The following is a 10,532-nucleotide window of genomic DNA, read 5'->3' on the forward strand; positions in this document are numbered from 1 at the left end:
CACGGAATGCCATGAATTTGATATAGTGATTGCCTAACACACATACCACATAATAGTATTTTCTTTCTTTCTGAAGCACTGTTTGCATGACAAATGAGTTGGTAACATTTGTGCCTCTCCTTGCAGCTGTGCAGTTCAATATGTAAAGAATGAGCCTTTCAGCATCAATACTGGCCCTCTGTATTCTAAGAGGGCTTGAAACTGATGCTTAAACAAACTTAACGTTACAGCGTTTTGCAGAGTTACGGTCTATTTCCACACAGTGGATCTTGGGGAGATTTAAAAAGATACTGAAATGGAGCTGTCCCCAGGGGTGGTCTCCAGTATGGGCTCTGTCATCCGTCCTTGTGTTCGGGGTCCTGGCTGCTGCTGCATACACCCAGGGCCAAGTGGCCCACAGCCCTCCTCCAGCCCCACCCCAGCCCTGTCTTCCCTCCAGCCTAGAACCCAGCATGTTTGCAGCAGGTCCCCCCTCCCACCCCACACTGGCCCACCTCTGCCCCCCTGGGTCTAGCAGGACTTTGGGGTCATGTGCTACCACTGACAGCATATTTGCTGATCATGCTTCCCTCCCTCCCACCCCCAAGAAGAAGCCTCAGAATCTGAATAAAAATTCAATCAGGAAAAAAAAACCTCGTGAAAAGAGAAGAAAAAAACCTTAAGAGTCAATGTTCCTCCAGGTCTTGGGCCCCTGCGTTCTCCTCCTGAACTCCCCACTCCAGTCGGCCCCCTCCCTCGACTGATAACCCTTCAGGGTCCTCCATCAACATTCTCCACCCTCAACACGCTGTACCGGCCTCAGTGAAGTCAGTCTGGTCTGCTTTCCTCCCAGTGGCCGTCCCCCTGCTTGCGTCCCTTGGTCTCAGTGCTCCTTGGGCACCACTGCCCCGGTCGTGTCTCGAGCCGCACTTGAGGCCCCTCCAGGCCTTCTCGGATCCGACTTTCTGTGTCTCTCCGGTTCTGCTGCTGGGCCTGTATGGGAACACACATTTCCAAGAACAGGGCAATACTGCAAAGTCAAGGGCTGTCCTGCGTGCCCTCCTTTCTCATCACTTTGTTGTGGGTTTTTTTAAATAAGGCGAGCAGCTCGAGCAGCTCAGGCTGTGGTCCGTCTTCCTGATTTATTAAAGGCAAAAGTGGGAAAACAAGCTCCAACGTCTAAATCTACTTTGTAACCACATCCACACATTTAGTGGAGATGAGGGGCCGCTCTGAGGATGCTCTGAATTCCCGGGGGGCTGCCACACTGCTTGCCGTTCCGCTGACCTCTCTCTGCCTTGGCAGAGCCTTGTACTAATAACAGCCATAAATCTTTTAGTGGGTTCCTTTCTCCTTCTCCTCCTGCAAAAAGCCCTACACACATTTATCAGGTCCTTAAAGATGCACTGGGACCATGGACTTGCCCTTGATCCCTCTTGGCTATTCTGGGCTTCCTCTGGACCACAGCATGGGTGGCGTCATACTGGGGTGGGGCCCCTGGGAGAGTACAGCTGGAAACAGAGGATGTGGCTGTGATTTTTGGCTCAGATTTGGACTGGGATGGCCCCTGGTCCGTCCAACACCTTGCTACCTTATCTCAGTATCCTAACCTAGGTCAACGAAGGGGCAAATAGAGTCAGAGACGTGTCAGAAAGGGATTAGTGAGCAATTATGTCAACTGCTTTTCAACATCAGCTGAAAATTAAACAAAACTCTCACTCTTCTGGCCACTTTTACACTTTGATATCTGTGAGTTAGAGTTCCTTTAGCAGCATGAAATACATTCTCCGATGTCAATAATGAATTGTGTATGAAGAAAAATGTAATGCTTTCAGAACATTTTCTTTTGGGCTTTGTCCATGATTAGATTATACTAAATTATAGAGTACAGATATCAAGCAATTACTCTTTGCTTTTAACTATTCAATTTCGTGGCAGATCCACATAGTGCAGTAATTATAAAATCATACCGATGTGGTTACTGAGAAAATGCCTCATCATCTCTGTCTTGTGAATCTAGGCTCAGGTTGCCCTATGAATTACCCGTGGTCCTAAGTGTAAAAGTCCATTTCAGATGAAAACGGGTAATCTGTAACTCTCTGTAATTGCCAGGTATCTTGCAGGTTTTGCTGGATAAGCCTCACCAGGATGTGGGCAGAAGGGCCATCTTTGCCCTCCTAGTTCCTCTGGGCACGTCCCCTGTCTGATGCTGCTAGGTCCTGCTCAAGGCATCCTCTGGCTTTAACCAGGAGTGTGTCTCTCTTTACTTCTGTTTTGTGAAAACATGATCCTTTTGTCCTTGGCTCAGCTCAGAACCTCCCCAAGCTACCCCTCTATCCAGCTTTAATTCCTTCCAAGACTGTGTCTGTCCTGTAAGCAATTGAGTCCGATCTCCTGGAAATGGAAGCGCTTATTTAAAAAAAAAAAAAAATTATTTCAGCCGATGGTGAGAAATCGAACACTGGCAGGAGGAGGAAAACCGAAGAAGAAAGGCGCCGACACTTCTAAAGAGGCGGCCAGGGCGCCGTGCATACAGAAGCAGGTGGTGGCTGAGTCCCCATTCTGGCTCATTACCGGGAAGCACAGCACAGGCCGCTGGGGGAGGCTGGGGGACAAGCGGCGCAGAGCTTCCAGCGGGGCTGTCCAGCAGAACGGACAGGACCGTTGCGCTTCCCAGGTGCTGTGCTTGCTGAAGCAATTCCCACTGAAAAAGATGCAGACCGGGACTTCCCTGGCCATCGCAGGGTGGGGGGTTAAGACTTCACGCCCCCAATGCAGGGGGCGCGGGGCTCCAGCCCTGGTGGTGAAATTAAATCCCGCATGCCCCGCTGCAAAAAAAAAAAAAAGGGATGGAGGCCATCTGGGGTGAAATCACCCAGGAGTCTCATTTCCCTCCGTGGCATACGTTTCAATACTGCTGTGCAACCCTCAGGAGCTTCGAGAAAATCCCCCAGAGGGTGCGGGGACCCTGGCCCCAGAAATGGCGCCCCCTGCTGGTGACGGGGCAAGATGGGCTCACTGTCGGGGCGGACCCCAGCAGAGGGCGAGGGGAAGGCGCGAACAGGATGAGGAGAAAGCGAGCCTTTTGTTTTTCTGCTTCTCGGAGTGTGTTACTGACAAGCGGAGGAATTTAAGGGAGCTGGGAAGGGCGAGGAGGGGTCCTGGATCCGGTTCCTGCAGTCCCACGCTTTAGAACGAGATTCCTGTGTCTTTTCCTCCACACCCTCCGACGTGCCCTTCTGCAGCCCTCTCTCCCCATTTTTTAGCGGCTGTCTTGGCAGTGTTCCCCGGGATCTCACAGCTGTGCTTGGGTTGATCAGTACGTGCTCACTGTGTGAGCATGCACAGTGCAGGCCCTGGGTCCTCTGTAAGGCTGGGGGAGAGCGTGCAGAGCACCCCAAACGAGGGTCCTTTTTAGGGCTGGAGTCGTGTCTTCTTTTGACTACTAATCCAGGGCTAAGCCTTAAAGTGGTTGGAGCGGGTGGAAATTCGGTGTGGGCACTGTTTAATTGCTGGTAACCTATGGATGGAAGGAGCTGTGCTTCCTATATGGCCCCAGTTTATAAATAAATGAACACCCATTAACGTAAAATTAAATTACAGTGAAATTTCCCATACAGTTTTGTTTAGAAGGCAGAAATAAGTGGGTTGGCTGTGTAATTCTGCCGCAGATGCTGGAGCGTGTAGCCACACAGTGATAATAATAATAGTAATTTGCTTTTTGCTGGTGTCCCCGTCCCCCAGATCTCAAGGCAGATATTACCACCTTGCTTTCGAAAAGGCTCATTGAGGTTAAAGGGCTGGCTAGAAGTTACCCAGCAAGGGGTTGAGTGCAGAGGCCTTAAAACGCTTTGGTCCATTAGACCTCAAGTCAGTAAACAGAAAATGGACCAGTATGCAGGAGACCTGAGTTCCAGTGCTGTTCTGCCACTGGCTCAGCATGTGGGCAAAAAATGCTATTTCTCTGGCCTCACTTTCCTCATGTAGAACAGAAGAGCCCATGCAAATCTTATTCCATGGGTCTCAATATTTGATCATAGGCACACGCTTTGCTAATATATGCACCATTTATGGCCAAACCCTCTCTGAGCGTTATTTCCCCCTTTATGGCACGACCAGAATCTGACCTTTGTAAATTAAAATAGTAAATAAAAGAGTAATTTCTGTATATTTCATGATTTATTTGCTGGAGGGGGATTTGTTTGGGAGAGGGTGTTTTCCTTCCAAATCCAGTGGATGAGCCGCGCACATTTCTGGGGCCTCTCTGGGTGGGGGGATCCAAGTTCTGTCCACCTTCTCCCCTGAGTGGCCTGTCACTGGGCTGCTGGAGAAAAGCAAAGGAGGTTTGCAGCTCAGAAGGGTCAGCAGATCCGTTTATGAAACTACCTTGCAGACTTGCAGGTCTGAGGAAGGAGGGGAGGTCTGGCCAGGCCTGCCTCCAGCTTTCTGTGTTGCCTAGGGCTAGGAATTTAACCTCCCTGCCCCCAAACAACACTTCCTCCCCCCTCTCCTCTCCTCCTGGGGACTAGGAGAAGAAATTAGTAGCTGTTTGTCAGATAAGACCTAGCTTTGTACCAGTGACTCAGGCTGACCTTGACTCAGGCAATGCCAAATGGGGCTGAGGACTTCCTTGGCAGAATGAAGGGTGGGGTGGGGTGCCTTGGGGTGGAAATTGCAGGCTTTTGTGGCTACTCTGCCCCAGGGTTTCCTTCAAAGTCACCATCAGCCCCGGGGGCGCCTGGGGAGGGAAGGAATGGATCTCTGCAGGAGGAGGCTTGGGGTCTTTGTCACTTGTAATGCCCTGCCAGGCAGACATTTGGGGAAGGGGTCTGGGGCCTGGAGATGCCGTTGGCTGGGGAATGAGGCTCCCCACCTGCGACCGCTGTCTGAGCCCCGCCTCCACGTACACCACCGCCCCTTTCCCGCGCCGCCCCCCCAACCCCCGGTGATTAGACTCCGCTCGGAGATGGGGTGGGGTGGGGTGGGGGTGCTTGCAGAAGACAGCTTCTGGTTCTCAAGGGCAAAGCAGAAAACAAATGACAGACAGCCCCTCGAAATCTTACTGGGCTGCGCTGCAGGAGGTGAACCCGGAGGTGCCCTCCCACCCCCGTACCACCATACCGTTCCGGGAGGGTGGCAGCACCTCGCGCAGCAGCCCTTCCAGGGTGGCCTGGTACTTTTCCAGCTGCCTGGAGTTCATCCTCATTCCAATTTCCACAGGAGCAGTCAGCTGTGAAATAAGGCAGCGTTAACAAGAAGGGAGAGCAAGCCGTTAATCCCTGCGTGCCTACAGGTGGCGGGCTGGACTGCGAGGACCACCGCCCCCCACTCCTCTCCATCCTGGGGCGGGGGATGGAAGGGGTCTGCTGGGAATTCTGGCCCCTCCCCTCAATCTCACCTGGGGCCAGAGCCTGAAACCTGCCAGGAGGGAGGAGGGTCACCTCCCCTCCCCTGGTGGGGAGTCTGAGGAAGCAAATGCCCTTCCCCTTCCCCTGAATTATAGCTAACACGTGGGAGTCTTACTAGGTGCCAGGTGTCCTTTTAAGTCCTGTTAAGCCCCTCAATAATCCTATGAGGTAGAGACTATTAGAGCTCCCATTTCGCAGATGAGGAAACTGAGAACAAACAGCAGTTGAGTCACTTGCTCAAGGTCACACAAGGTTCCAAGTAGCTGAGGGAGAAGGGCACCCAGGGGGCCTGGCTCCAGGGTCCATGGAGGGACCCACAGGCTACCTTTGGGTGGAGGAGCTGTCTGGAGGCTATCCACCCGGGGGGGTGCAGAGCCAGGGGGAGCCAGCTGATCTCACCAGCAGCCCCAGAGCTTCCCGGTTCTGTGGTCTTGCTGCACAAGCCAGCGGGCAGACTCGGAGACCCCCTGACCCTGGAGAGCCGTGGTGGAGGAGTCCCAGGCCCACTCCCCCTCCTCCTACCCAGTTCACTGGGGGCGGGAAATGGGTTCAGGAGGCCTGAGGACAGCCTTAGGGGCGGCTCTGTGGACTCAGGCTGCCTGGCCCCTTGCTATGGGAACCGTCTTTTCTTACTTTAAAACGAAGAGGCTGGACTGGATGACCCAGAATGGATCTCATGGCTCTGGGGGAAGGAGAGGGGCAAGAGGTACCCATCCCAGCTTGGAACCCTCAGCAGCCTCCTAGGCATCTTGCCGGGCCTCCCAGGCCCTGCTGGCCTCTTTGCCCCCCACCGCCCCCCCCCCCCCCCACCACCTCAGACCCTCCTGGGCCTCTAGGGCCTCAGAGCGGGGCCTCTGCACTGGCTCTTCTTTCTTCTGGGATGTTCTTGCTCTAGCTGTTTGCATGGGTGGCCCCTTCTTACCCTCCAAGTTTCAAATCAAATGCCACCTCCTCTCCCTGGGGAGAGAATGGGGGAGAGGCCTTCCTTCCCCTCCCCCGCCAGCCCCACTGTCTATCCTGCCTCCTTATTTGGTGCCTGAAACGATTTCTTGTCTCATCCTTCGTGTCTGTCTCTCCCTCCTAGGATGGAGCTCGTCACCTGAGTGTCTAGTTCGCAGCACATTCTGTGATGCCTGGGGGACCATCCCCCCGTTGGGTTTCTCTGCACTCCCCCCCACCTTCCCGATCCCGTGCCCCACTCCCCCACCCGGGTCTTCTGCTCACCTTGATAACTTCCTGTTTTTCTTCCCAGGGCTCCGTGGGGTCCACAGGGCCCACCTCCTCTGACCTCTGCTGTACACTCAGGGATTTCTTTTGCCCCTTGTACCTCTCCTTTTCCTAGGGGCCGGGCACAAAATCGTGTAAAACTCACCTTCTCTCAGCCACTCGTGGCCCTTTGGGGTTTCTATTCGGAGTGCTAAGGGGCTGACCCCCCCCAACCCCCAACAGGCCAAAGAACCCCCTTTCCCAGGCGCCTCTCTCCCAGGGCATCTCAGACAACTTCACATCGTCCTCGGATTTGCCCACCACCAAGTCAACCCAAAGAGGAATCCTTCCTTTGTAGTTCAAGCATCACACCCAGGTTGTTACTGTTAATTAAGTTAAGATGCTAAAAATAATGGCTGCCCTTCCTGCATATTAAGTATGAAAATGTGTTTTTCATTGCAAAGAGCCTATAAAGAAAAGACGGCAAGACGGCCCAGCCTGTGAGGGCGCCATGGGGTGGCCCAGAAACTGGAGTCCCTGGGAGGTGATTTATAAGAGGCAAGACAAGGAGATGAATTATGGAGAAAGGAGGCTGCAGCTTCTTCATAAAAATCCCGGTGCCTGGCAATTACGAGGAGGAAACCACAGAGCAGGTAAATGCCAAGCACCCTCTCGCTGCCATTTTGCCAGTTCGTGTAGCACCAAGTTTGGCTCTTTCTGTCCAGCCTCTCATCTTGCCGGGCATCCTGCTTGCCAGGCCCCCGGGCACCGGGCACCAAGGTCAGACCCGCCCGTTTCTTTGGTTTCTCTGAGGACGTTCTGGGGGTTCGGCTCCGGGCCTGCCCGGAGCAGCGGTGACGCTGGGACGGTCGGTTGTCGTTTCCGCGGTGGTAGGTGGGAGGAGGTGGGTCTAGGGGATCTGCTGCATCTCCTCGCAGCCCATTGTGTCTTCTCCTCCCCTGAAGGGGAGCTGGGTCCAGCCTGGCCCCTGTAAAGGACGCTGTTCTCTGTGTCCACGGCAACCTGCCCTGGACAGAGTGTGTTGATGCAGAGGCTGCACCTCAGGGCCGTTGACCCCTCAGAGCACTGACTTGTGTATGGGTCCCTGTTGGAGCCTCAGTCTCAGACACACAGGACACAAAAGACCCATTCCTTCATCTCACTGAAAAAGAACCTGGGAGGGTGGGCGGGTGGGGACTTCTCTGGTGGTCCAGGGGTTAAACCTCGCCTTCCAATGCAGGGGCTGCAGGTTCGATTGACCCCTGGTCAGGAAGCTAAGATCCCACATGGCTTGTGGCCCCAAACCAAAACATAAAACAGGGTGTTGTGACAAATTCAATAAAGACTTTAAAAATGGTCCACATTAAAAATATGAACAGAAACAGGGAATTTTCTCTGGGGGTCCAGTGGTTAGGACTCTGCCCTGTCGTTGCTGAGGGCCTGGGTTCAATCCCTGGTCAGGGAACTAAGAGCCCACGAGCTGTGCTGTGCAGCTAAGTCGCTTCAGTCGTGCCCGACTCTGTGCGACCCCATAGCCCACCAGGCTCCCCTGTCCCTGGGATTCTCCAGGCAAGAACACCGGAGTGGGTTGCCATTTCCTTTTCCAACACCAAGCTGTGCAGCACGGCCAAAAAAAAAAAAAAAAAAGAAAAGAGATGGAGAGACGAAGGTGGAAAGGTACTCAGAACTCCATGACATCTAAGGTAAAAGGCCCAGGGAGGCGGGTCCAGCAGGCCAGTTTTCCACAGGCCCCACCACCTAGGTTCCACTAAGCCTGCCCTGTTGTCTTCTGGGTTCTAAGGAGAAGGAGGCCTTGGCCGCCACTCCCTGGAAAGGCACCTGTGAACGTTTGTGCCCACCTGTCCCTGCATCCTTCTCTCTCGGGGCCCCCAGGGCAGGTTCCCCTCTTCTCCACCAGCCCACCGTGTTTCTGCTCCTCTGAACTCAGCGCCTACACTCAGCATCACTTCCGGACAGTTAATCACGTCCTGTCTTGTGACATCTCCCCGCTTTGGTTTCTATCATGAGTGAATTTGTCATGTTGGTGCCTTGGCTCCCGAGTCAGCTCCTTGAGGATGGGAGGTTCTGAGATTTCCTTGTGTGTCTGACCTCTCACCCGGGGTGGCCCTCTGTGCTGCAGAGATGCTCTGCAAATATTTATTGGCTTGTTAATTGGAAACTTCCCCCGGAAGGATGGGCAGGGGTAGGAGAAGATGTCACCTGGGAGCCACTGACACCTTTGTGGTATTGGTGAAGGAGCGAAGGTGGCTGGGCGGATGGCTGGAGCCTGGGGTTATCTGGAGTCCTTCAGGCTCACCTCAGTGTCTCTGGCATATCTGATTAAATGTCGGTTTACTGAAGGGATGCTTGTCGTTGAGCAGGCTTGTGGGTCACCTTGGCCACACTGGGGAGGCGGGCAGCCTGGGAATATCTTACCTGCATCCTCTGGACTTCGCCGTAGGTGAAGATGGGAACAAAGGCTTCCGTCTGGGAGGCCAGCATGGCGGCTGCGTGCACTGCCAGCAGGACGGCCGTGGCCTTGCGGGACAGCATTCTGGAGCTGGACAACGACAGGGAGCCCCTGTCACCCAGTGTGGGGCTCAGGGACAAACCACTGCATTGGAGGCAGGCGCCCTCAGCTCTGGTCCACGCCCCACCTGGGGATGTGTGATCTTGGGCAAGCTGCTTGCCCTCTCTGGATTTGGGCCTGGTGTGGGGCTGTACCAGAGGAGCTCAGAGCCCCTTCTCTGCCCCAAGCCCCTGAGAGAGGCGGCCCTGCCCCTTGCCCACACCGGAAAAGTATCATGCCACTTGTTGGCCCTTCCCTTTGTTACTGGAGAGGTCTTCTGGCGTCAGCTGAGCTAATGAAGCAGGAGCACCCCCATATTACAGATATGCAATAAACTCTTAGATTATCATCAGAAGCAAGCCCCAAGATCCAGAGATCCCTGCCTGCTCCCTGAGCCAATTAGCAGGATAAGAGGGATGGATCCAGGCCCATCCAGTCCTGCCTGGTGGTACCAGGCCAAGACCCCAGGTCTAGAGAGGAAGGGGTTGAGACCCTCTGCCCAGGTGCAGCAGAGCCGGATGGAAAACTTCAGCTTGGAGCAGCACAGAAGAGCAGGGCAGGATCCCTGCCCCTCCGGGCCGGCACTGGCTCTCACGAGCGCCTCCCAGCTCCAGCAAGTCTAGCTGCCTGCTGGCCGCCATCCAGAAACAACCTCCTTCCTGTAACCCCCCGCCCCCTCCATACCCAGTGCCACCAGTGCTGGCAAGGTGCCAGCATAAGAGCGTGCGGCCGTCCACATCCCATAAGTGGGTGTGTCGGGAATGCCTGGCGGGACCTAGACCGCCAGGGAACAGGTGGGCGTGGGGACCACCGGAGTGCAGAGCTGAGAAAGGGGCGGGGTCAGATAGGGACTGGGGCCAGGGGTGTGGCCTGCGGGGCGCCCACCTGGCTGATTCCTCACATTTGCACAGCGGGTCCCATTCCAAGCCGTCTCCCACACACTCCTCACACCCGCCTGGGAGCAGGTGTGATCCGGGGAAGTGGGGAGACCTGCGGAGGTGAAGGGACCCATCTGAAGGTAGTAGGGGCTAGAGGCCGGCCCTTCTGAGGCCTGGTGCACTGGGCCTCTGCCCACAGAAGAGGGAGATGGGCACCGCAGGGGGCAGAACCCCCGAGCGGGCAGGGGAGGCCGGGGGCGGCCTCTGCTGCAGCAGGGGTGGGGGATTACAGGATTCAGATAAGGAGCTTCTGGGAGTCAGCTCTGGGTTCCCACAGCCCTTGGGCAGGGGATTCCGTTGGGAGGAGAGGGTCCTACCCCAGACTGGCCCCCGAGCTTCCCTTTGAGTCCGACTTCGACCCTCCCTTTGGAGAGAATCTTCCAAGGCTGCGGACTTGCTCCTTGCCTCGCCACCAGGACCCGTCTCCTCGGT

General features: G+C 55.0%; 1 protein-coding gene across 2 annotated transcripts; it reads right to left on the reverse strand.

Annotated features, from left to right (window-relative positions):
• Positions 1 to 634: 634 nt before the first annotated feature.
• On the reverse strand, positions 635 to 10,245 carry MLN (motilin). Of its 2 annotated transcripts, XM_027525104.1 has the most exons (4): positions 9,030 to 10,245; positions 6,612 to 6,725; positions 5,101 to 5,209; positions 635 to 972 (listed from the first exon to the last, which is right to left on the reverse strand). In XM_027525104.1, the coding sequence occupies exons 1-4, from the start codon at positions 9,144 to 9,146 to the stop codon at positions 863 to 865; spliced, it is 450 nt and encodes a 149-aa protein (XP_027380905.1). In that variant the 5' UTR covers positions 9,147 to 10,245; the 3' UTR covers positions 635 to 862. The 2 variants fall into 2 exon arrangements, 1 of the variants encoding a protein (XP_027380905.1); XR_003508238.1 differs by lacking the exons at positions 6,612 to 6,725; positions 9,030 to 10,245 and having other exon boundaries at positions 892 to 4,303; positions 5,101 to 6,172.
• Positions 10,246 to 10,532: the final 287 nt, after the last annotated feature.

Source organism: Bos indicus x Bos taurus, chromosome 23 (assembly GCF_003369695.1).
Source record: "Bos indicus x Bos taurus breed Angus x Brahman F1 hybrid chromosome 23, Bos_hybrid_MaternalHap_v2.0, whole genome shotgun sequence".
Lineage (NCBI taxonomy): Eukaryota > Metazoa > Chordata > Mammalia > Artiodactyla > Bovidae > Bos > Bos indicus x Bos taurus.